The sequence below is a fragment of the Trichosurus vulpecula genome, chromosome 6 (assembly GCF_011100635.1).
Source record: "Trichosurus vulpecula isolate mTriVul1 chromosome 6, mTriVul1.pri, whole genome shotgun sequence".
Taxonomy (NCBI): Eukaryota; Metazoa; Chordata; class Mammalia; order Diprotodontia; family Phalangeridae; genus Trichosurus; species Trichosurus vulpecula.
This window is the reverse complement of record NC_050578.1, coordinates 276,675,411-276,701,400: the sequence shown is the minus strand read 5'-3', so window position 1 is coordinate 276,701,400 and position 25,990 is coordinate 276,675,411. Positions and strand designations below refer to the sequence as shown.

At 52.0% G+C, this 25,990-nt stretch overlaps 1 protein-coding gene across 5 annotated transcripts in view; it reads left to right on the top strand.

The window, feature by feature from the left end:
• The window catches only part of PC (pyruvate carboxylase), a 104,770-nt gene that overhangs the window by 60,150 nt on the left and 18,630 nt on the right, over positions 1-25,990 (top strand). For 3 of the 5 annotated variants that reach the window (XM_036763086.1, XM_036763083.1, XM_036763087.1), the window contains exons 2-10: positions 16,058-16,181; positions 16,352-16,536; positions 16,647-16,812; positions 16,907-17,052; positions 17,255-17,372; positions 17,658-17,809; positions 19,045-19,163; positions 20,184-20,346; positions 25,616-25,798. In XM_036763086.1, the coding sequence (XP_036618981.1) occupies positions 16,058-16,181; positions 16,352-16,536; positions 16,647-16,812; positions 16,907-17,052; positions 17,255-17,372; positions 17,658-17,809; positions 19,045-19,163; positions 20,184-20,346; positions 25,616-25,798 (1,356 nt within the window). Of the gene's footprint in view, positions 1-1,799; positions 1,821-12,828; positions 12,929-16,057; positions 16,182-16,351; positions 16,537-16,646; positions 16,813-16,906; positions 17,053-17,254; positions 17,373-17,657; positions 17,810-19,044; positions 19,164-20,183; positions 20,347-25,615; positions 25,799-25,990 lie in introns of those variants that run through there. The other 2 variants (XM_036763088.1, XM_036763085.1) reach the window with 2 other exon arrangements.

Below are 25,990 nucleotides of genomic sequence, written 5' to 3'. Positions count from 1 at the left end.
TGTGGCTTCAAGAGTTGTCCTTGGTTAGTCTGCCCCAAGGGATGTTCTCCATGGATGCTCAGCCCACGGAATGCATTTCTCCAATTCTCGTCCATTTATTTAACACTTGGAAACATTGGGAAGACATCTTGGCTTTCATAGCAAGTCTCACCTCCTGACACTAGTCCTGGTGGAAAATTCAGTTCAAAGACTAGGCTAAGTGAGAAAATAAGGTTTCTCAGTACTCTAGCCACCTTCTTCCAGCCCTATGACCTGTCCTTTCTCCCAAAGGTGAGTTCCTCCAGGAACCTCCATTTTGAGGAAGGACCCAGACCAGTCATGCCCCATTCTCTGGACTTTGCTAGTGATGCCCCTGTATGCGCTTTAAAAAGGAAGCTCCCTGAGGGCAGGGATGAGCTTTCTTTGGCTTGTATTTCTGTCTCACCACAATACTTGTTTTAAATGCTTAATAAACTCTAGCTGACAAGGAGTAATGGAACTGATTGGAATTTGGGCCTCTGTTTTCTCGTCTATGAAATGGAGGGAAGGGCAACAGGCTAGGCTATCTCCTTCCAAAGTGCTGGTGGTTCTGACCCACCTCCAAGCATCTGTTTGTAGCATCCAAATTCAAATCACAGTAGTCCAGAGAAAGGCTATCCAGCCTCCCTTGTAGGAGCGATTGGAGAAGAGAGCACTTCTTTCAGATTTGTCCCTACTGGTTCCTGCTGCCAGCTTTTCCTGGGCAGGGCCTTGCAGGCCTCTGGAGGGAAGACAGCCCAGCTCCTCCACGGGCTTATCTGGATTGGGAGACCCGAGCTTCCTCCTCTCTGCCTGGTTCTTGTCAGTTAAATTCCTAGTGCTAAAAGAATTTGTCTTTTATTCCACAGGAAGCCCTTTCTTTTTGTAATCTTTCTCTACTCCCCAAATAAGTCTCTTTTGTGAAAAAAGTTGAAGATATGATTTCACACAAAGAAATGCTGTTTATGACAGTAATTCTTAGTTGCTAAATGAGTGCAGCTCAAACCAGTTGACTAGGATTCACCCTGAGGAGTTCCAGGGACAAGCCCTGGGAAGCTACCTTGAACCTTGACCTTGACCTCATGATTGGACCCTTTGCCTCCACCCAGGGATCCAAACAAAGCCCCTTTGGCAACTTGGCTGCCTCCTTCTCCTGCTCCATCTGTCTGGCCAGGCGTTTTATTTAATGGTTAACTTCAGCCTTTCTTTGTCGAGTTGGAGCCTGCCCTCCCTCCTCGGTGCCCTCTGAGAGCCCATTACATGTTGAGTAAACTTGGCTCTTTCTGTCCGTCCTGGGGGCTTGAGTTTGAGCGGAGATCCCAGTGTCTTGGTCAGCAGTCTCAGAGCTGGGCTTTTCCTGGCTATGGAGAGGGCAAATGCCTTGGAGCTTACTACATGGGAAGGCCTAGGCTAGACTAGATCACCTTTCCCACATGGAGACCTACTGGACATCCTCCTCTTCCCCGGGCTGCTGAAAGTTTATGGACTGCAGCGTATTCTGACACTTAGCCAACCATTTTGATAATCCTTGGGGGGCCCAGAGCCTTTTTCAGTTGTGCCTGATTCTCTGTGACCCCATTTGGGGGTTTTCTCAGCAAAGATACTGGAGAGGTTTGCCATTCCCTTCTCCAGCTCATTTTACAGATGAGGAAACTGAGGCCAACAGGCTGAAGTGACTCGTCCAGCATCACACAGCTGGGAAGTATCTGAGGCTGCATTTGAATTCAGATCTTCCTAACTCCAGGCCCTGTCCTCTATCTACTGCACAATCTTGCTGTCCTGTGCCTCTTCACTGCTCCTGGGATCTACTTGCACTCTCGAGGGTGAGTGTCCCATGAGCCCACAGGAAAGACTTCCCCAATGTTCTTGCAGGGCAGAGACCTGAGCAGAAGCCCTCCAGCCTCTGGAGAGCTGGGATCCAGACTGACTTTGGCTCCTCGACCGATAGAGAGCGCCATTTAAGCATCCTGGACCTGAATTACTTAGTGCTGAGGTCAGCAGCCCCTTTAGGCTTGTATGCGAGGCAGGCCTGAACCTCTGCTCCAGCAGCTGGTGGAGGAGAATTAGAATCATAGAATCTGAGAGCTGGAGAGACCTTGGAGACCCATTGGTCCAGCCTGTGCACGAATGGATTCCCCCCCCCCCCACCTCCCAGTAAAATATTGGATAAGTGGTTGCCCCAGTGTGCTGGCAGCAGGGAGGGGAACGCCGAGCTGCCAGATCCACTGCCTCACTCCCCCCTTTCTCCAAAGGTTCTTCCACAGCCACACTCCCCCTCAGCCATCTAGCTGAGGCCATGTGCTGGGGCCCCTCTTTTTCCCTCTTAATCTTTAAACTCTTTGACATCTTCCCTCAGTTTCTGATAATGAGGTGGCCCTTCTAGCCACGGCCAACACCCTGATCTGATCTCCTCCTGTCTCCTCCTTCAGTCATTCTGACCATCTGTTCCCCCCATCTACTGGTTCCTCCCCTGCTGCCTAGAAACCAGCCCGAGGCTTCTCCCAGCCTCCTTTCTCTCGAGCCCATCCTTTGCCTCTTGCATTCCAAATTCTCTTCCTCCCTCCCCCACCCCATTGAGAAGGCAAGTAGGTGCGGTACCCGTGATACCTGGGACCTCTGACATGCTCCCTGATGTCTGTGCCACCAGCTGGCCACCCTCTGGCATTGCTTGACCTGCGGGGAGGGAGGTTGTGGACAAATAATGACCCTTCTTTGGGTCTCAGTTTCCCCTTCTGTACAAGGAGGGGTGGAACTTAAGTCTTTTTGAGCTACAAATGCCCAGGCAGGTGACTTCCTTCTTGTCCTGCAGAGAGGGTGGGGGAGCTGCTGCTGCCCAGGGAGCCACCATTGCTTCTTGTGCGCACTAGGTGGCACTGTTGGCCCTGAAATCCCTCCTGCTCTGATGAGGCTAGAGTCCATGCTTCCTTTTCCTCTGGCTTACCCTAGGATGAGGTGACTCCAGATATGCTCTCCTCCAGCCCCTATGCCTCTGTCCCCATACCCCCTGGGTGGCGCCAGGGATGACAGCCAGTCCCAGGGGGTGTGACAAGGAGAGGGGCTCTTAGAATGGACCATTAATCCCTGGGGCCAGGAGGCCAGTGCTCACTATTGACTCTTGGTAGCACAGGCAGTGGTCAACCAGCCATTACAAAGGGCCCACCATGTGCCAGGTGCTGAGTTCTGAAGGGACACACCAGTCTAAGGGGAAGATGATTGTAGACAGCTCTGTACAGACTGGATGGAGTATGTATGTGTGTGTGTGTATATGCATGTGTGAGTTTGTATGTGTGCGTATATGCATGTGTGAATTTTTGTGTGTGTGCATATGCATGTGTGAATTTGTGTGTGCACTTGCGTGTGTGTGCAGGCGCCCCACAGTGGAGGGCTGGGGAGAGGCCAGGCTTTGCTGGTTGTTTGGAGGAGCCCTGAGCTAGAGCCAGTCAAGGGTTCACATCCACTGGGATTCAGGGCTGGCCCTTTCCCCTCTTTTTTTTGGCTGCTTCTCTCTCCCCATGCCTGTGTCTGCTTCTGCTGTATCCTCTCCCGTGCTGGGCCCATGTTCCCTCTCTACTCACCTCCCTCTCATTTGTACATTGTGATCATCTCAGTCACCTTCCCAAGGAAGACCAAGAGTGTCTTCCTTTTCTTGGCGTCTCCTGCCTTTGAGGCGTGGGCCTGGCTCTTAGGTTAGACTTGGGATGGGCTTTGGTCTGCCGAGAGGACTCACCTCAGTTAAACTTGGAGTCCCTTCCAAAAGCCTCTTTCCATCTGTCATTTGGCAGCCATCCTGAGGCCACCTGGGTGACTTGGGTGTCTGTTGAGAGCCTTGCTTCCCACAGGCCTCCCCTTCGTCAGTTCCCTAATGCTTGTGGATGTCAGGGGGTGAGGATCCAGACCCCAGATCTCTGCCCTCACCTCTGGGCTTTCAGAGCTCCACTTCCCATCTGGCCACCTCCGACGCTGGACCCGAATTTTCATTTTCTGGCAGTAGTCCCCCTTCTGAGGAGGAAGGTGACATGATGCAGCCCAGAACCCCCACCCCAGAGTCTGGAGCTAAGCCACAACCATGGGCCAGTCTCCCTTCCCTCCACTCTCACATGGGGGATTGGACAGAATGTCCTTTGAGGTGTGTGGGCTATGGTCCTGCAAGGCCAGGAGGCACTTAAGATGAGGAAAAAAAGCACAAATCTTGGAGGGTGAACCCCATATTTCTACAGCCCCTGGAGCCATCTTGGTTGAAGTGCCTTGTAGGTGAATGCTGGTCTGCACTAAGACCCAGTCCTGAGAGTGGATCTGGGCTTGACCGGGCCCATGTGACCACAATGGGACTCTGGCCAGCCTCAGGTAGAGATGCAGTGGGTGTAATTTATTGAGGAGTGGTGCAGGGGAGGGAGTCTCTGGTGCCACTCAGACTATGTGGCTGCTGCTGAGCACCAGGACATCATTTTTTGTCAAATCTGGAGCTCTCCGAAGCCAAGTCTGTCTAAACCCTTCCCTGCCTCACTCCTTAAGGGGCTCCCAGCCCCTTCCCAGCACAGTCATCATCACATTTCTTGTTGGAAGAGAGAGAAGAAGGAGGCCGGGCTTCTTGTGAAGCCCCCAGTGAAGAAAGGTGGCTCTGTGGAGTCCCACTAGGTGGGAGCCAGGCTGAGCAAAACCCAGAAGTGGCAGTCACTCCCTGCTCCTGAGTCAATCCAGCCATGTTTTCCTCTTCTCTCTCCCCCCTCAGACAAGGCCTGAAATGAGAAGGGGTAGGATGACTCTCTCCATTGTGGTTAGCTTTCTTCCCCCCCCCACCCCAATAGTGAGCTCTGGAGAACAAAGTCAGGAGGAAGGAAGTGTTGGGGATGGTGATTACCTTTCTTCTCCTCTTAAAGGAGTACCCACCTGTCTCCCTGGCCCCAGCAGGGAAATCTACCTCGGGTTTTCAGTGCGTCTTCTTATCCCAGAGGAGAGTCAAGCAGAAGGAATGTCCTTCCACAGTGCCCGCAGCCAGAGCTCGGTGACTGGGGCGTGTGCAGCCAAGGCATTAACAAAATTCAAGAATGTGCCACCTGCTCCAGAGTTTGGCCCTGGCACTCCGACCAAATTAATCCACTCTGGCTTAGAAATGATGTGGAAACGGAGGCGTTATGGACAGCAGATCACCTGTACTGCTCTACGAGGCAGTTCCGTCCTGTTTACAGATTTCTGCCCTGGAGCACCAGGAAAATAGACATTGCTTCTATGCTGACCCTGGGCCTATGCATCACATGAGGAACAGGGCAGGGAGTCTGCTTCTTTGTTTGGCCCGGTGGGGCCTGACCTCTAGGGGAATTGCCAAATGCAGCAGCTCCATGAGTTCCTGAGAGGGGCTTGTTTCCTTCTTACATCCTCCAGATTCCGTTTGGTGCCAGGAAGGCTTGGGTCTCCCCCAGGAATGGTGGAAAGACACATGAAGAGTCTGGTCCTGCCCTGCCGCCAGCTCTCTGTGTGACCTTGGGCAAGTTCCCCAGCCTTAGACCTTAAGTCATCAGTAAAATGGAACGCTAGCATCTTTCTTTCTCATAATGTCTGTGAAAGTGTTATACAGATGATGTCTCCCCATCCTCCCAGCAGCTGCCCCGAGTCAGCCCAGACACTGAGGAGTCTTCAGAGAAGGGCATTCCCTCTCTCTGCCTTCCCTCAGACATGCAGGGTTCTTTGGGGATGGCTCTAGGTGGGACCAGACCCACTTGAGAGACTTAAGAAGGCCTCCCGGTGGTCCCTTTCCCCTCTACCAGGAATCAGAGTCATGTGATAGCCCCTCATACTGTCTCCTCCTTTATACAAGAGGCCTTCCCACCCTTTGTCCCATTTGATTGCTGCAATCCATGGAGCAACCCTAAATGTGCTCCGTCCAACGTGCCTTTGAGTAACTTATGCTCTACCAGGAGAACACAGCTTCAAGATGAGGAAATACAGAGTAATTCCAAAAGGGAAAGAGCCCAGCAAGGGGAGAAGGGAGCATGGATATGTGCCACCTGGGCTATATTATACTAGATGAGAGTGAGGGGTTCTGTGGGCCGAGGAGAGACGGGAAAGGCGGGGGAGTCACCAGGCCGAGGTGCCAAGGCAGGGGCTGGACAGTCCTGTGTGGGGAGCAGTAAGTCTGCTCAGAATGGAGACTGTGGAAAATGAATGAATGTGAAATGAGATATTTGTTTTTCTAAAAAGTCTATCTAAAAATCTACATGTTACTTTCAAAACCATTGTGCTTCTCTGCTCCCTTGTGAACACCCTTCTGCTCTTTTCTATGCACTTCAAAATGTTTCATTGGCCCTCAAAAGAGAGAAAGAAAGAAAGAGAACAAAAGAGAAAGAAAGAAGGGAGGAAAGAAAGAAGGAAGGAAGGAAAGAAAGAAACCCTTCAAACAAATAAGCATAGTTGAGCAAACCAAATGGACCAGTGGTTCTGGCCGGACGCCATGTGTCCATTCCCTCTCTGGCCAGAAGCAGGTTCCATTCTTCATTGGTCTTCTGGTGACATGGCCAGTCTTTGCATTGGTCAGAGTTCTTAAGCCTTCTGAAGCTGTCTGTCCTCGGTCCTCACCTGGCTGTGAATCATCGGTCCGTGCTCCCCTGGATTCTCTGAGCCAGCCTCTTTCATCCTTCCTTCTGTGTAATAACATTCTGTCATGTTTCCACGCTGCAGTTGGTTTGCTGCTCCCTCATTGTCTAAGAGGTCGTGTAAGCCCTCCCTCCCTCACTGAGATTCTAGCTCCTTTTTTTTTTTCCGCTTGTAATCTCATAGGTGCTTCATAAATGTATTTGACTAGCTGATTGTGCCCACCTAACATCATCTTCCCTCTTTACCATCTCCTTCCTAGTTCTGCTTGTTTTCTTATGTATTTGGGTCTATTTCTATAGCAAACTACGTATGTATGTATATATGTTTAACCTTTTCTGGTCCATTAAAGATGCACGAGCTTTGTCTGATGCCTGCCCCACCACCCTTTCTGCCATGTGTGTATGTTTTTCCCACACACCCTAATTGTCAGAAATACCAAGTTCCATCCCTTTCTTCCACCTTTCTACACTAGTATATTCTTTTTGCTGTTGTTGTTTTTTGGGTAGGACAGTTGGGGTTAAGTGACTTGCTCAAGGTCACACAGCTAGTACATGTCAAGTGTCTGAGGCCGGATTTGAACCTAGGTCCTCCTGATTCCAGGGCCGGTGCTCTACTCACTGTGCCACCTAGCTCTTTTTACCCTTTTTTTGGCCCTCTAGTTCTAATAGATCTGGGCAGTTTTTATTTTAGGGTTCCTGAAATATCATATCCAGGTTTTTTAAAAATCATGGTTTTCAGGGAGTTTAATGATTCTTAAATGATCTCTCCTTGATATCCTTTCGATATGAACTATCTTAGATTTTTTTTCTATTTTTTCCACCTTTTGATTTTGTTAGACTCTTTCTTGCTGTCATGGAGAGTCACCAATTTCTGTGGGTCAGTTTGAAGGGTGTCCTTTTCTTGGATCAGGTTTACCACTTTCTCTTCTGAGCTATTGATTCTCATTCCGATTATTTCCTCTAGAACAGGGCTTCTTAAAGACACCTGGGGCCTCCGAACTTGTTGGTTTTTTTGTTTGTTTTAAATGTTTGACAATCGTATTTCAATCACTTGATTTCCTTTGTAGTCCTGTGTATTTATATTGAAAACCATTTTTCTGAGAAGGGGTCCAGAGGCTCCAGCAGACTGCCCAAAGAGCCCGGGACATAAAAAGGACTCTGGAACTTCTATTTCACAAATTTATTTCCTGCTTCATCTCTTCCAGGTATTCATGTGGTTCTTATGGAACTTTTTTCCTCACTTGGAGTCTCCATTTGCAGTTACTGCATTGCTTCTTTCTTCTTTCGAGGGATCTCTACATCCCGAATAGTTTTTAATGGTAATAGATATTTTCTTTGATTTACAGTTTTAATACTTAAATTGGGAGTTTGAGGCAGGGCCAAGCTCGGACACTTGCTTGCTATGCTTTTGGCTGGGTCTCCCCCAGCACCCTTCACTGTGACCCTCCACTTCCTGAGGTTAGGCCCTCTCTCCCCACTCTAGGGTTCAATCGCTGGATCTTCAGGGCCCTCTGGGGCATCTCAGGACAGAGGATTAGGGACCTCAGAGCCTCCAGTCTGAACAGGGTTCCCAAGTCCCAGGCCGTGGGGCTTTCTAGGGGAAGCCCTCTTTGCTTCTTCTGCCTCTGGGCTACGTGTGTCCCTGAACTGTCTCTGATCCAGTTTGGAGGCTGCCTACACTTTGTTAGTTCTTCCCTTTCCTTTTGCCCTTAGAATTTTGACTGACCTCTTGTGGATATAAGAATTCTTTACTCTAGTTTCTCAGTCTAATTTGTGATCATTATTTGATCTGTGAGTTCCAGGGTTTGCCTGGAGTAGGTGGGTGGGAGCTGGTTGGGTACCGTCTTTACTGGAAGGCCCTTAAAGATCTTTGAGAAAGGAAATGACAAGATGAGAATGGGTTTTTTCCTTCAGTTTTCTTTTCAGGTCTCTATTATCGTCTTCCCTTCTATCCCCTCATTTCCCTCACTCTCCCCAGGAAAAAAGCCAAAACCCAATATAAATATGTATAGTCAAACAAAACAAATCCCAGCATCTGCCATGTCCAAAGACTCAGGCTGTGCCAGTCTGCACTCTGAATCTGTCAGCTCTCTATCTGGAGGTGGGCAGGCAGCATGTTTCATCAGCAGTCCCCTGGAATTGTGGTTGGTTCTTGGGTTAATCAGAGTTTCTAAATCTTTCAAAATTGTTATCGTATAAATCACATTTTCTTTTTTAAAAAAATTTTGGATACTTGTACAGTTTAATTTGCAAACAGAATTTTTGTAACAAATTGTTTTTAACCGAGTCATGACTTGTAAACTGTTTATAGAAAACCCAGGGGTAAAATGACCTATTCATATGGAAGGCCTTCATTTACATTATCATAGCAGAAAATACAGAAGGTAGAAGATGCTGAAAAGCCCAATGCAATACTAGATTCAAATCTGTAGCTCCTGTAGCTCCTTAAAACATGGTTTAAAAACAAAACCCAACATTTTTCACTTTGTCTGTCTTCCCGAGTTTCCCTAAAACCATCCCCTTCTTTTCTTCCAGCAAGGTAGCATTCTGTTGCTTTCATACACTTGTTCAGCCATTCCCCAGTTGAAGGGCACCTTTCATTTTCCAATTCTTTGCAAATACAAATATTTTTGACCATGTAGTTGGGCCGACCTTGTAGTGGCATCGCCGGATCAAAGAGTACGCACAGTTTGGGGGGCAAAGTTCCAGATTGCTTTACAGTTTTACCGACAGTGCATGTTTTCCCACAGCCCCTCCAGTTTTTGTCATTTTTCTTTTTGGTCAGCTTTGCCAGTCTAATGGTTGTACCAGTCTGATGGTGGCATACTGCCTGAGGTGGCACCTCAGAGTTGTTTTAATGATCATTTCTCTAATTATTACTTAGAGTTTTTTTTAATATGGCTATTGATAGCTTGGATTTTTTCCTCTGAAAGCTGCCTTTGTCTTCTAACCGTTTATCAATTGGGAGATGACTCAGAAATTTCAATCAATTCCCTACGTATCTGAGAAATGAGACTTTTATCAGAGAAACTTGCTGTAAAGATTTTCCCGCATTTGCCTTCAGCTCTTCTCATTTTAGCTGAATTCGTTTTGTTTGTGCAAATACTTTTAAGTTTGTCTTTTCCCCACTTAATAATATTTTATGGGGCAGCTAGGTGGTTCAGTGAGTAGCGCCCAGCCCTGGAGTCAGGAGGATCTGAGTTCAAATCTGGCCTCAGGCACTTGACACACTTACTAGCTGTGTGACCTTGGACAAGTCACTTAACCCCAATTGCCTTGCCTTCCCCCCTCCAAAAACAAATAATATATTACTTTTTTTCTAGTTGTATGCAAAGATAATTTTCAACATTCACTTTTATAGGGGCAGCTAAGGAGTGCAGTGAGTAGAGCACCAACCCTGGAGTCAGGGGACCTGAGTTCAGATCTGGGCTCAGACACTTGACACACCTTACCAGCCGTTTGACCTTGGGCAAGTCACTTAACCCCAATTGCCTCACCTTCCCCCCTCCAAAAAAAAAAAAAAGAAAAACATTCACTTTTACCAGATTTTGAGTTCCAATTTTTTTCCCTCCTCTCCCCAAGATGGCATGCAATCTGATAAAGGCTATATGTGCACAATCATATTAAACATATTTCCACATTAGTCATGTTGTGAAAGAAAAATTAGAACCAAAGGGAAAAACCATGAGAGGGGGGAAAAAGAAAGAGAAAATAGTATGCTTTGATCTGCACGCAGACTCCAGGGTTCTTTCTCTGGATTTGGACAGCATTTTCCATCATGAGTCTTTTGGAATTGGCTTAGATCATTGTATTACTGAGAAGAGCTAAGTCTATCAAAGTTGGTCATCACTGTTACTGTGTATAGTGTTGTCCTGGTTCTGCTCACTCCCCTCTGCATCAGTTCATCTAAGTCTTTCCAGGTTTTTCTGGTCTGCCTGCTCATCATTTCTTATGGAACAGTAGTATTCCATCATATTCGTATACCACAACTTGTTCAGCCATTCCCCAATTGATGGACATCCCCTCAATTTCCAGTACTTTGGCAACACAAAAAGAGCTGCTATAAATATTTTTGTACATGTGGGTCCTTTTCCCTTTTTATGATCTCTTTGGCGTACAGCCCTTGTAGTGGTATTGCTAGATCAAAGGGTATGCACAGTTTTATAGCCCTTTGGGCAGAGTTCCAAATTGCTCTTCAAAAACTTTTTGATGTTATATAATAAAAATTGCTCATCTTAACTCTTTGTGAGTTAACTCTTAAATCTCTTTTGGGTCATGAACTGTTCCTCTGTCTCAAGATATGATGAGCAATTTTAATTTGCTTTTGATATCACTCTTCATGCCTAAATCATGTATCCGTTTGGAGCTTATCTTGTTGTATGGTCTCAGATGTTGGTCTGTGCCTGGTTTCTGCCAGACTACTTTGCAGGTTTCCCAGTAGTTTTTGCTGCATAGTGAGCTCTTGCCCCCTTGGTCGGTCTTTGGGTTTATCAAACGTAGGTTACCGATCTCATTGTTACGGTATGTTATGTACCTAATCTGTCCCACTGATCAGCCTCTCTATTTCTTACCCAAATTATTTTGGTGATTTTGGCTTTGAGATCTGGTACTGCTAGGCCCCCTTCCCACTTTTTTTTTTTTTTTGTTCTTCCAGATCAATTTTGTTATTGTGTTTTCTAGTTCTATAAAGTAATTGTTTGACTGCTATGGCACTGAGTAAGTAAATGGCTTTAGGTAGTATTGTCATATTTGATATTGGCTTGGCATACCCTTGACCAATTAGTGTTTCTCCATTTATTTAGATCTGCCTTTATTTGTGTGTGTGTTTGTTTTGGCCAGAACTGTTTGAAGAAGATGCATTTGAGGGCCATGTGATAGACTGCTTCGGAGTTTGTTGGGAGGCTGTAGCAATAGGCAGGCCAGGCAGGCCATAGAGGCCTCAGTTAGACAGAGGCTGGCAGGGGCTCTTCACCTGGGATCTATGAATTAAAACAAGTTTTGATAATCCTGATGTAATCAGTTTCCTTGGTAATCCTAAGTCTCTTATACATTTGACATTACTCTGAATAAAAATCATATTAGCTCGTGTTACTCTAGCATGTTCTAGATGTGACCTTATTTGATCCTTGCCATGATCCCTTGAGAGCTACCAATTTATGGATGGTTCTGACAGCTGCTCAAGGCCAAGGCCATGAAGGATCTGAGGCAGGATTCCAGCTGGTCTTTCTGATTCCAGGGCACCATCCAGGGTCCTGGAGAAGGGCTCCCTTGGTTTCCCCAGAATGACAGAGGGGCCCTTGACCAAACACTCCTCCCAACCCCCAGCAAGGCAAATATAGGAGATAGCTCCATTTTACAGATAAGGACATTTTGGAGGAGAGTCTGTGACTTGTCCAAGGTTGTATAGATTAACGATGGAGCCAGTTTTTGAATCCAGGTCCCCTTGCTCCCAGTACTTTTCTTCTTCCTTTGACATACCCTTAGCTCTTGGGGCCTTCAAGGAAGCAGTGGGAACTGCCTGGTCTCTAAAACATGTAGGACTTTATTTTTGGCTGACTCTGCTTTTCCTGGAAGTGGGTGAAAAAGGGCCGAGTAGGAGGCTGAGATGTTTAGGCTTTGTTCCTGGAAATTCTAGGTGAAGGAGAGCTTTCAGGCAATCCCACAGGCAGCTCTCCCTAAAAGTTTCCCATGAAGCCTCAGCTCCTGGCTAGAAGAAGGGAGGCCACTGCTGAGGGCCTGGCTGTCAGGCTTGGGGCTAGGCTAGAGGGTCCTGACTTGGTTTCTGACTCGAGGGAGTGGGGACCACTTTTAGGTGAGAGCTGGGCTCTACTGGGCAGGCATTGTGGGTAGTAGAACTGCTTGCTTATCTTCCCCCATTTTCTGCCAGTACTCCAACAGGTCAGGTGTTTTCCATCCCCTCTGCAGCTCACCCACTGGAATCTCCCTTGGGTTTTCTCCATTAGGCCATGAGCTATTCTCAGTGGACACACCTCACAGGCTCTCCTAGTTGCTTTCTTGGTCTGCCTTTGACCCATCTGGGCCTGCCACACACCCACCCATTGTCGTCCTCCCTCTGAGAGGTTTGGCCTTGGCTGGTAGCTCCAGATGTCCAGGGATGAGGGATGAGGACTGGAAGTGCTCCAGTGGGCCCCGTTCTCCCAGTTTTACTCTTGGCCATGACCCAGCCTTTGAGTTGTCTACTGGACTTTGAACCCTGGGGCCAGTGACCTCAGGCAGATCAGGAGCTCTTGGTGGGGGAGCCCCAGTGTGTCCCTAGCCCCCAACCTCCCTTCCAGGCAGAGGCAGCTCCATTGTCTTGGCCTGACTACCTGGCCTTTGGCAGGGTGAGTACCTTGTAAAGCTGGTCCCTGCTGGTGGGATGGGCAGGATCTCTTGTATGGCCCATGTCCTGGGTATGTATGTGTGCTGCTACCAGTGGGGTGCATGTGTTGGGAGGGTGGTCATCTGATGCCTTATTCATTAGGTCTGCCTTCCTCTAGGCTGGGACTGGGTCTTTAATCTCCTTCAGGCCTGCCAGCACTTTTTTTTGGACAATATTACTAAACATGGAAGGTACAAGGCTTGGGGGAACAAGCTTGTGATGCTGGGCTCCTGCTTATGTGTGCCTTCTGCTTCGAGTGGGGTGCTGTAGTGTGGATGGCTGGGGTGGCCCTGCTGAGTGTGTGTGTGTGTATCAGTGTGAGTGCCATGTATGAGTGTGTGTGTGTGTGTGTGTGAGTGCTATGTATGTGTATGAGTGTGTGTGTATATGTGTGTGTGTGTGTGTGTGTGTGTATGGGGGGTTGGGGATGAGTGGAGAGGACAGTGATCTCCAGGGTCCCCCTTAACTCCAACTTCGTGAGCCTGCCGAGGGTTTGTGGGTTGTGTGTGGTGGGTCAGGGTGGATCCATTTGGTATCTATCCTAATGGTACAGATGGAGGCTGACAGAAATGCCTAGCGTCCCTGAGGTTCTGCCTGTAGGTGAGCAGGCAGTGACTGGGGAGTTCCTTCATCCCTGCCTGGCCTCGCTCTGCTTGAGAGTCCCCTGACCAGTCCTTGATCTAGCTAAGTTTTGTGATGCTGCCCTCGGCTCTGACCGGCTGCCTCGGCTTCAGCAGGGGCAGCCTGGTTCTGTTCCTGTCTTGGCAGCTTCCATTGAGGGGCTGACCGTCTGTCCGGGTCCCCAAGCCCCATCCTCTCCATCTGATCCTGGTCAGGGCCTCGGCCTGCTCTGATTTCTGACCTCAGTGAGCCACTCAATCATTCAGCAAACATTTCCTGCATACCCATTCCTATGGTTGAGGCCTGTGCTGCCAAAAAGATGGAAAAGGGACTGAGACACACTCTCTGCCTCCCATGAGTTTACCATGGGCTAGGGAAGATGCTACTGAAATAAAGTATTAGTAAAGGTGGTGTTGGAGGGGCCATCCCCAGAACCTAGGTCTCAGAGAAGAAAGCCCCCTCCCACACCAAGGAGCCAGCTCTCCTAGAGGAGGGGACAGAGAACAGCCTGGGGCTGGATGTAGAGGCTGTTATGGGGGCTCTCTGGAAAGGCAGCTGGAGGCCAGAGCCCAGAGTGCCTAGGAACACAGAGGGAGCCCTGGATGGTTAGTGAGCAGAGGAGGGCCGGTATTCTCAGAGGCTCTCTCATGTCCAGTCAGTTATGGGCAAAGCCAGGGCTCTCAACTGGGAGTGTCTTTCTGTTCCATGTGCCCAAAGCTGCCCTTTAGAAAAGGCTGGGCCAGGCTGGGAGGCCCCTGGGGAGGCTATTGCCATCATTTGGGCTTTGGGCTTTTTAAAAATTGGATTTTCCTTTCTGTTCTGAAATCCATTTCCCCCTACCCTTGCTCTAGAAAGCAAGGGAAAAAAAGCCCATTATACAGGTGCATCATCCTCTAGGAAAGGCAGCGGTAAGGCCATTGTTGTGTTTCAAATCTTGGGATCCTAGCAACAGCAGAAGTAGGGCAGGGTGGGGCTGGCACCGGTAAGCCTAGGCCTGGCCTGCTTATTACCAGTGACTTCACCAAGGTGACAAAGCTAGAACCTGGGTAGTGTGGTGAGCGTTCTCTCTCTAACGGACCCAGGAGGTCAGGGCTCCCTTGCAAACTCACCCTGGCTTGATTTCTGCCCAGAGCTAATAGAAGCATCTTTCCCTCATCACCCCCAGGGCCTGGAAACTTCCACTGACCCTGCCTCCTGGTGCCCTTTGCCCCCTTTGGGAGAGTGGTTGGGAGGGAGGGGAAGGAAGGAAAGGAGGAGTCAAGCCCAGTTATTGATCTGCCCAGTTTCCCTGGCAGCCGGCCTCCCCCACAAGGAGCCCCTAGCACCACGAGGCCAACGTTGGGCTCGGTCTGCCTGCGTCCACCAGCCACACTGACCCGTGGACCCTGTTTCCGAGACTTCCAGGAAAGCTTCTGGGGCGAGGGGTCTCTGGCTCCCTCCAGTATTCCCCTGTAAAGGGAAGGCACACAGTACGATTCAGCTCCCCCTCTGGAGGCAGCTAGGTGGCACTGCAGTGGATAGAGCACTGAGCCTGAAGTCGGGAAGACCTGAGTTCATATCCTACTTCAGACACTTACTAAGCTGCGTGACCCTGGGCAGGTCACTTCACCCTATTTGCCTTAGTTGGAGAAGGAAATGGCAAAGCAGTCCAGGCTCTCTGCCAAGAAAACCCCAAGTAGGGTCATGACGAGTCAGACACAACTGGAAACAACTGAACACATCTTCCTCTGCCAGGCAAGGGACCATTTGCTCTCTGGAACATTCCTGCCCCAATGTGATAGGACCATAAAAGGCACAGCCGGGCTGTGAGTGGCATGGACAGGGCCAGAGGCTTGGAATCTGATTTCCTTATCACTCAGCTCCCTCTGGGTACGGACCAAAATGGGTTGTTGGCCACCCCAGAGAAGGAAGGTTAGGTTGCAGCCTCTCCTCCTCAACCCTCCAGCAAGAAAAAAAACCCCAAACTTTCCAGGTGGAAGCAGAAGAGGCATGGACATGGAGAGAGAGGCCACAGTTGCCTTGGCCTAGTCTGGCTTGCTTGGTGCCAGGATATCTTTACCAGATGGTTTTGCCACCACTGAGTGTACCCTGGCCAGAGCCAGAAACCAAGGGAAGCGGCCCAGGCTGGAGGCGGCAGGCGTCTGTGGCCTGGCTCTTCTCAGCTTCACCACCCTCTTCCTAGAATAGCCAGGCCAGGCTCGAGGTTTGCCTTAAAGGCACTTCTTGGGCCAAGTTGAGAGTCTCTGGCCTGGCAGCTGGTCAGACCATCCGAGGGCACAGAGCACAAGAGCATGCCAGGGAAGGAGGCCTGAGGTTACGTTTGCTCTTTCGTGTGAGGCTGGAGGTGTGAGGGAGGGCTGCAGAGGAAGACTCTCACACCTTCCTCAGTGCTCTTCCTGAGAGGCCGGGATTGAAGCTGTTGCTCCTCTAACTTGGTGCTCTCTCTCTCTCCCTCTTTCTTTCCCTGTAGATGTGGAGGTTCCGTTTGGCCCACGGGGGCCTAAGGCTCCTGGGTGTCCGACGTGTCTGTACCTCCCAAAATAGCCATTACCCCGAGTACAAGCCCATCAAGAAAGTCATGGTGGCCAACCGAGGTGAGGCAAAGAACTACCTGCCTTCCCAGCCCTGCTTCCTCCTCTAATAGCTGGCCTGGCCTGGTCCCTTGTCCCCTTCCCCTTCATGCCCCACAGCCTCCTCCTAGATCACTCACATCTCCTGCCCATTCTAGAGCAGGACCCAAATATTTGCTTCTCGTTTTTCCCAGGTGAGATAGCCATTCGAGTGTTCCGGGCCTGCACGGAACTTGGCATCCGCACCGTGGCTGTGTACTCTGAGCAGGACACGGGGCAGATGCACCGGCAGAAGGCGGATGAGGCTTACCTCATTGGGCGTGGCCTTGCCCCGGTGCAGGCCTATCTGGACATCCCAGACATCATCAAGGTGGCCAAGGTAAGTGGTACTGGCAGGGCTGGGAGCTGCCATGGGGAGCTCCACAAGGGGCTCTTGGGGTTGGCCAGATGCTCCCATGCCCCCCTGGAATGGCTGCCTTTCCTGGACAGGAGAATGATGTCGATGCCATTCACCCCGGCTACGGGTTCTTGTCAGAGCGCTCTGACTTTGCTCAAGCCTGCCATGACGTAGGGATTAAGTTCATTGGTCCCAGCCCTGAAGTGGTCCGCAAGATGGGGGACAAAGTGGAGGCGCGGGCCATCGCCATTGCTGCAGGTACGCGGCATCGGGACCTGAGCCCGAGGGGACGGTGGCAGGAAGATTCCCAGCCTCGCTGCCACAGAGCTTCCATGCTCCTGTCTCTCCACAGGCGTCCCAGTGGTTCCAGGCACAGAACGCCCCATCTCTTCCTTGCACGAGGCTCGTGAATTCTCCAACAGCTACGGCCTCCCAATTATCTTCAAAGCTGCCTACGGGGGTGGGGGGCGTGGCATGAGGGTCGTATACAACTTCGAGGTAAACAAGAGCTGGGGGTTGGGGGCAGAATTGGGGGAGTCAGAGCAAGGCCTGTCCTTAATAGAGCCTCCCAAAACCCTGACCCCAAAGTGTGGAACACCAGGGGCAGAGCTGCAGGCAAACCCTAGAGGAAGGGCCCCGGGATGGGGTGGGGGTCCTAGAACCAGGGAGGACCAGTCTCTGTCTTGCTCCCACACTCCAGGAGCTGGAAGAGAATTTTAACCGGGCTTATTCTGAGGCTCTGGCTGCCTTTGGGAATGGGACACTGTTTGTGGAAAAATTCATTGAGAAACCACGTCACATCGAAGTTCAAATACTGGGTGAGTGACCTTACCTGGGCGCTGCCCTCTGACCCCTGTGAGGCCTGCTCCAGAGTGACAGCACCTGGGACCTGGGAGCAGAGGGGGTGGCTGGGCCTCCTTGCCTTCTCTGCATCATCCCTGGCCCTCCAGCATGGAGGGGAGAGCTCAAAGGCCTCTGTATGGCCTGGGCCTTTGGGGCGAACTTAGGTCATGAGGGCGCGGTAGGGGTTCCTGGGGAGAAGACTAGCTCTGCTGAGGAGTCTCGAACTGGGGAGAGTGAGCCTGGGTCCCTGTCTCCACCAGGGGACCAGTTTGGGAACGTTCTGCACCTTTACGAGCGGGATTGCTCCATCCAGCGGAGACACCAGAAGGTTGTGGAGATTGCCCCTGCTACCCATTTGGATCCCCAGCTCCGGAGCCGCTTGACTAGCGATTCGGTCAAATTAGCCAAGCAGGTGCAGAGCTGAGGGCCAGGGGGACAGTCTGGGGCGGGGGCTCCTGGGAAAGGGGGAGGAAGTGAAGGAGGAAGGCCGAGCAACTAGGTGACAGTGACAGGAAAAGGACATCTGGGGTCTTCTGGCTTCGGGGCAGCCGAGAGTCCTCAGCTGCTGCTGCTCCTCTCCCTCCTCCTCTTCTTCCTCCTCCCTCCTCCTCTTCTTCTTCCTCCTTCCTCCTCCTTCTTCCTCCTCCCTCCTCCTTCTTCCTCCTCTGCTCCTACTCTTCTTCCTCATCCTTCTCCTATTTATCCTCCTCTTCCTCCTCCTCTTCCTCTTCTTCCTCCCCTTCCTCATCCTCCTCTTCCTCCTCCTCCTCTTCCTACTCTTCCTCCCCTTTCTCTTCCTCCTCCTCCTCCTCTTCCTCCTCTTCCTCCTCCTCCTCTTCCTCCCCTTCATCCTCCTCCCCTTCCTCCCCTTCCTCCTCCTCCTCTCCCTCTTCCTCCTCTGCTCCCCCTCTTCTTCCTCCTCTTCCTCCCCTTCCTCCTCCTCTTCCTCTTCCTCCTCCTCCTCTCCCTCTTTCTCCTCTCCCTCTTCCTCCTCTGCTCCCCCTCTTCTTCCTCCTCTTCCTCCTCCTCCTCTCCCTCTTTTTCCTCTCCCTCTTCCTCCTCCGCAGGTCCTTATCCTCGTCTGCTATTGAAGCCACCCCCCCACCCCCATGAATGCTACCAGCTGCTCCAATTTACCTTTCCCTTTAACCCCTGGCATTAAAAAGGCAGAAAGCCCATTCTAAGAAGAGCCCCAAGGCTGAGCCTTCCTCATAGAGGCCATCCTTCCTCTCTACCGCACATCAGACTTCTTGGGGTTCATTTTCTGCTCATGCCTGCGCTCTGTCCTGCCCCCAAGAGCAGTTCTCCTTCTGGCCCAATGGCCTGTTCTCACAGGCTCCTCAATTTACAGCTGGAAGGTCCCTCTTATCTTTGAGAGCCAGCAAGCCAGTGGCATAAGGGGCCCTGGGTCCCAGTTCTTCTGACTCCAAAGCCAGTGCTGCCCCTTCCTCAAAGGCCCCAAGTGGCAGAGCCTCCTCCCCTTCAGTGAACTGGGGCACGTTCCTAGGCAGCTGTCTCCCTCCCACAGCCTTCTGAGCCTAGTGGGGACCTGGGCTTATATCCTGCCAGGCCTGCCAATGCCAGGAGTGGTCCACCTCCCCCCTCCTCTGGCTGCCTGGGCCCCCTCTCACTCAGCTCCTTCCGCAGGTGGGATATGAGAACGCAGGCACAGTGGAGTTCCTCGTAGACAAATATGGCAAACACTATTTCATTGAGGTCAATTCTCGGCTACAAGTGGAGCATACGGTCACTGAGGAGATTACCAAGTGAGTTTGGTGGTGGGTGAGTGAGGTGGATGCCAAGGGAAGGTGCCCTATGGGTAGGATGGGCAACCCCTGAGGCTGGGGGGCAACCCCACTAAAACCAAACAGGCAAGCTTTGGAGAACAAAGTGTCCCACATTGGTAGTTAGTCCAGGGCAGGTGGCCACAGCTGGGGTGGGGTGGGGGAGGGGTGGTGGTAGGGAGCTGTCCAGGAGCCTCAGGTGCTGAAGAGCCTAGCCCCTATGCCGAAAGGCCAGCTTTGGGCAAGGCCTTGGCCCTCTGGCCAGGGGTCTGAGTGCATCCTGACCCTCTGCCCCTCAGCCAGCCTTCCTCACAGCCCACATACCTGAGCCAGTGCAGAAGGAAGTTGGCAATGCCCTCAGGTCACCGGGGGCAACAGACAATTCCCCACCAGTCTGCCGGTCCTTACCATTCTTTCACTGCAGCTGTCCTAGGCAGCAGAATGAATAAGCTCGGCCTCCTTCCTAGGGGTCCCTTGGGTCAGGTCACTGCCCTTCGGTAGGAGGGGGGCTCTTTGCAGGACTCGACTGATCAACACCTGGTCTGTGTTTGGTGCAGGGCATCCAGCAGCCCTCCTGGCACCCCTGCCCAGGTGCCCCCCATGGCCTGGGCATAGCTGAGCAGCCTGGCAATGTTGGCAGAGGCACACAGACCCAAGGCAGGAAGAGGTGTCACAGGGCGGGAGTGGGTACCAGCACCTAGGACCTCAATATTTCACAGGGCGCTTCTCCAGCTGCCCCTTTCTATGTAATTCAGACTCCTCTGAGTATCTCTCGCTGCTGTGGTGGGAGGCAAGAGATGGTGGCTGAGGAGCCAGGCTCTGGGCCATGGGGGCAGCAGGGCAGGGAGCAGTGATGCCTGAACCCAAGAGGCCACAGCCCCCCGGCTTCGGTTCTGGTTCTGGTGCTGACAGCTTCCTGTCTCTAGGCTTAGTTTCCTCACCTGTGAAATGAGATGATCAGATGCTCCTGTGTAAGGCTCACTCCACTGCTCTTTCTTGCAGTGTAGACCTTGTCCATGCCCAGATCCATGTAGCTGAAGGCCGGAGCCTGCCCGATATGGGCCTTCGGCAGGAGAACATTCGAATCAATGGTTGTGCCATCCAGTGTCGGGTCACCACGGAGGACCCTGCCCGAGGCTTCCAGCCAGACACAGGCCGCATCGAGGTAAGGAGGGCTGGTCTTGCTGCCTGACCCCAGCCGATCCTCTCTGCTCCTCTGCCTTCTCTTCCTCCTCTTTCCCCGCTGTCAGAAGGGCCATAACTGGGACCTCGGTAGCCTTTCAGCATCACCAAGCAGGGGGATCACTGCCCTGCTTGTCCTGGGTATCCCCTTTTATTAAATTTTTATTTATCGGACTGCTGTTCTGTTCCTTGGGAGTCTCTAGGAAACACAAGGTCCTTCTCAGGCTGCGCTCCTGGAGATTGTGGTCACAGTAAGTGCCCACTGAGGAACAGAGTGAGGCCCCATTCCAGGCCCCAGAGACCCTACCTCAGGCAGAAGAGATGCTTCCCCCAGCAGGCTGCTTGGGGCCACGAACAGCCAAGGGAGGGGTGTCTGCTAACCACTCCCCCCCAGCTCCCTAGAAGCAGAACCTAGCTCTAAGCAAAACATCATCTCAGAGCTGGCCAGATACATCCAGATGATACTCAGGAGATGGGCTAGGTCCTTTACTGAAAGAAGGTAAAAGCAGCCTGAAGGCCCAAACTGGACTGGGTTATAGAAGGCCTGAGAAAATACCTCATTTTATTTGCAGAGGTGGAGGGCAGTGGGTTTGTAGTGTGGTATACACTGTCAGAGATAGGGAACAGGCTGGTTATTTTGGCCAAATTTGCTTTTTAATGTTTGTTGCAAGGGATAGTTCTCCATGCAGGGTGGACAGGGAGAGAATAAAGATGGAAAACAAAACAAAAAAACCTCTCCCCCCAGCTCTGAGGGACATGAAAGGGAGTGCTCCTTCCAGGCTGCTAGTGGCCTCCAAGCCAGGGTTCAGAAGTTCATACAGAAGGCGCATTGGCACATGGATGAGCTCAGCTCAGTGAGTGCACTGGGGCCTATGTGGTCAGACGGTCGTCTGTCGTCAACCAGCCATGTTTTGGAAGAGGCTACCCCTAAACCTGCCATCTGGCCCCAGATAACAGCAGTGCTTACTGCTTCTGGCTTCAGCTCTCAACTTGAATTGGGTGGGGGGCAGTGGAAGAGGCAGGCCAGGTGGCGCCAGGGGAACAGTGAGGAGCCTGGCTTCCAGAGCAGTAAAGCATGGGTGCCCAGGAGAGGCAGAACCAGGGAAATGATACGAGGAGGCTGGAGATGAGACGAGGGGTGGGGGGACAGGATGGCTCTGGAGCCAGCCAGCCGCACAGATGCTGCTGAGCAGCGGCCAGACCTTGGCACCCCAGGGCCAGCTTCCTCGATGGCTCATTCATTCCTCTGGCCCCCAGCCCTCAGTGTGTGCCCTCGGAGGCCCCAGCCATTCTCTGAGTGATGGGTCCTGGGTTCTGCTTCCTCTCCTCTCTGTTTCTCACCATGGCTAAGAATACCTCTGAATTGTGTGTGTCAGCTGAGCATCTGGCAGCATCCTTTCCTTGACATCTCCCCAATCTGACCCAACCCCTCAGGTCTGCAGAGCAGGACCCCTCAAGCCCCCAGACAGGGGAGAGCAGGCATGATCCCAGGGCTCGCAGGGAAGGCCAGGAGAGAGCCCTGTTCTGCCTGCTCTGACCTCAGCCCCAAGAGCCAGGCCACAGCAATCGGGGCTGTGCCCCTCCTCCTGCTCCTCCTCCTCCTCCTCCTCCTCGCCTGCTTCACCACAAAGTATTTTTAGCTGACACACAGTTGAGTGCTCACCCTTAAATATTTCATTAAGTTCCTCTTTATTGAGCACAACAGGCCTCTGCCCCTGAAAGATGGCGCATGGTGCCCTGGGTGCCTCCCTCTGGGGGCTCCCTGCTTCCTCATGTGGGACATGGGGGCGGCACATCTATCCTTCGGCCTCAGTCTCTGCCTTGCCCGTGTCACTGTGGCCACTCTGTCCCTTTGAGTCAGGCCCGTCTCTGGCTTCTCTTCACTTACTGGTCTATAAGCCCCCTCTGCCTAGTCCCTAGAGCCCCCCGCCGGACTGGGCCTCCCACAGGCCACGGACTTGTACCGCCCATCTCCACGTCCCTCCATTGGATGCTCGGCCAGCCATTTCTCTATCCGTCCGTTTGTCCCCGTAACGCTGCCCATCTCATTGGCCCCTTTTTCTTTTTTCTTTCTCTGTCCCTTTCCCCCTCTGCTTCTTTCTCTTTTGTTTTCTGTTTATTTTGTTGGTTTTTCTCTATCCTTTTAGAATACAAAGAAGAGCACTCTCCCTTTGGAATCCAAGGGCCTGGCTCCCTGCCTGGCCCATCCCTTGTATCTGTGTGGCACCGGGGACGTCACTTAGCCCCAAGGGCTTCGGTAGATTGAGGGGCCAGTCCTTTCCGTTCCCAGGCTCTGGTCCCTTTCTTTCTGTAGGTAAAACTCACAAGTCACATTTACAGGATGCTCTGAGCTTAGCAAGACCCTAGACACACCTTCTCCCATTTGGCACAGCCATGGCCTTGTCAGAGGAGCGTCACTGCTCCCATTTCACAGAAGAGGAAAGAGAGACCAGAAGGGTCATGTGACTGACCAAAACCCCAGTGATCCCTTGCTTGCCCAATCTCCTGACCTTTGCCATTCTCATGGCCTCCATACTTCCTGACCTCTCAGCAGCCTTAGACACCACTGAGAGCCTTCCCTTCCTCCATCTCTGACCCCCCTTCTGAGGCCTCTCCACTGGAACTTCAGCCTTGTTGTGGCTCCTGGTGGTACGGGTCAGGGTGATCTCCCATGTCCTTTTCCTTCCATTCCCTCTCCCTCTGTCTCTCCTTTCTCCCTCTCCTCTCTGTCTCTCCTCCCTGTCTCTCCCTCTCCTCTCTGTCTCTCCTCCCTGTCTCTCCCTCTGTCTCTCCCTCTCCTCCCTGTCCCTCCCTCTCCTTTCTGTCTCTCCTCTCTGTCTCTCCTCTCTCCCTCTCCTCTCTGTCTCTCCTCTCTCCCTCTCCTCCCTGTCTCTCCCTCTCCTCTCTGTCTCTCCTCCCTGTCTCTCCCTCTGTCTCTCCCTCTCCTCCCTGTCCCTCCCTCTCCTTTCTGTCTCTCCTCTCTGTCTCTCCTCTCTCCCTCTCCTCTCTGTCTCTCCTCTCTCCCTCTCCTCCCTGTCTCTCCTCTCTTCCTCTCCTCTCTGTCTCTCCTCTCTTCCTCTCCTCCCTGTCCCTCCCTCTCCTTTCTGTCTCTCCTCTCTGTCTCTCCTCTCTCCCTCTCCCTCTGTCTCTCCTCCCTGTCTCTCCTCCCTGTCTCTCCCTCTCCTTTCTGTCTCTCCCTCTGTCTCTCCTCTCTGTCTCTCCTCTCTGTCTCTCCTCTCTCCCTCTCCTCTCTCCCTCTCCTCTCTGTCTCTCCTCCCTGTCTCTCCCTCTCCTCTCTGTCTCTCTATCTCTGTCGTTTCAGGCTCTTCTCTAAGCCAAGGATTCCCAAGTGGCTGTTCCATAGGCATCTCAGGCCCAGTGTGTCCAAAACAACCCATTATCTTTTCCCTACAGCCCTCCCTATTCATCCTTCTGATCCCCAGACTCAAAGCCTTAAGCGCTCCCCTTCACCCCACATGTTCAGGCAGTTACCAAATCTCGTTCCTTTCCCCTTCTTTCCCATACTCCCCTTTGTCTCCTGTGACACAGCTCCTCCCCCCAGGGTGGGCCCTCCTCTCCTACAGCTGGATTGATACAGTAGCTGTTGTGGCGGGGGGGAGGGGGGGGTGTCTGCCTGCCCCTCTTCTACTGCATCCCCTCCTCCATTCATCCACTAAAGGGATTTTCCTAAAGTCCAGGTCTGACTGTATCCCCTCTTGGGCTGCCTGTCTCTCAGGATGCATTCAGAGGCCTTCATCCCATGGCCCCCTCCTCTTCCTCCTCCAGCCCCCCAGGGCCCTTTGCTGCTCCTCCCATCTCCCCCTCAGTGACTCTGATTCCCCTCTCCACCCAGCTCTATGCCAGGGCTTCCTCGAAGGCTCTCCTGGAATCTCCACTTCTGTAGGAGGTCCTTCGGGCCACTGTCCTTGACCGCCCCCCCCCCCCCTGCCCCTGCCAGCCTACTTTTAGACTGCCTCCTATCTACTTTGTCTGTACGTTGTAGGAACAAAGTTCCCTGTTACATGTGAGCTCCTCAAAGGCACAAACAGACTTTTGCTCTCTTTGTAGCCCTGCTACTTAGCACAGTGCCTGGCATGCAGTCGGAGCTTAATAAGTGCTTCTGTCCCATGGGCCTTCCTCAGTGCCAGTACCTTCTCTCTGTCCAGAGTTCGTGTGTGTGTGTGTGTGTGTGTTGTCCCTCATTAGGTCCAGGCTCCTCGAGAGCAGGTGCTAGGCTTTGCCTTTCCCTATCCACTTACCAGCCGTGTGACTCCAGGCAAGTCACTTAACCTCTGTTTGCTTCCGTTTTCTCGTCTGTAAAATGGGCGTGATTACAGCACCTGTCTCCCAGGGATGTTTCGGGGATCAAATGAGGAAAAATCTGCGACCCAAGTAGTGCAGTGCATGGCACAGACATGGCATCTGTAGACAGCCAGATGGCGCAGCGGACGGTGCTCAGGAAGACCCGAGCTCAGATCCTGCCTTAGACCCTTAGTAGCTGTTTCTGCATCTGTAAAGCCTCTCAAGGTGGTTGTGATGATCAGATGAGAGAATATTTGTGAAGGGCCTGGCACACAGTGGGTGCTTTGCTTATTTCTTTCTCCCACCTCATTTACCCAGCACTTAGTACAATGCCTGGCACGTAGTAGGCACTTAGCATATTGTTACTGACCGACTGCTCACCTCCGGCCCTGCTTCACGGAAGCCCCTACTGGATTCAAAACTGGCCTTCCCCCAGCCTTGTTTCCACTAAGACATGCTGCTTTAGCTGCTTTTGCCTTCTCTTCCTTCCAGCCCCTTTTTAGATGGAAAGGGGGTTCATGCTGAGGGGGGTGTTGGGAAGGCAAACAGGCAGATGCTCAGAAGGAGAGAGAATCCAGCTTACACAGAGATGCAGGCTTTGGCTCCTGCCTTGCCCTTCTGACGCACAGTAGGCACTTCAAATGTGCTTGTGTCTGTGTCAGCACAGCATGCCTCAGTTGGTCCGTATTTCTTCCACACCTCTGGGAGGGCACCTTGCCTGTCAGTCCATGTGCCGTGCTTTTTTCTGGGAACTTCTCCTCCCAGGGAGGAGGAGGAGGAGGAGGAGGAGATGCGGGGGTTGGGGAAGTGGGGGCTGGGCACCTGGGTTTACTTGCAAAGTGTCACGAGCCAAAGTGGAGCAGAATTAACCCTTGAGGGCCCTGGAGCTCCCCCCAAGGACCAGGTGCTCTTGGGTCCTTTCGCCACTGACTGCTCTTCTTTCCCTCCAGGTGTTCCGGAGCGGTGAGGGCATGGGCATCCGCTTGGACAACGCCTCAGCCTTCCAAGGGGCACTCATCTCCCCGCACTATGACTCCCTCTTGGTCAAAGTCATTGCCCACGGCAAGGACCACCCCACAGCTGCCACCAAGATGAGTCGGGCACTAGCCGAGTTCCGAGTTCGAGGGGTAAAGGTGAGTGTTGCCAAGAGCTGCCTCTGCATCTGAATCTCTAGTGGGATCTTCTTGCTACTGTAGCCTGGTGGCTTAAGTCTAGATGCCTCTTGGGGCCTTGTTGCTCATTTTCCCTGCTCTGTTAGAATGGAGCCGCAGCCCTGGCTGGGCCATGAGGTTGATTCCCAGAAGGACATGTGGGCTGGCCAACCA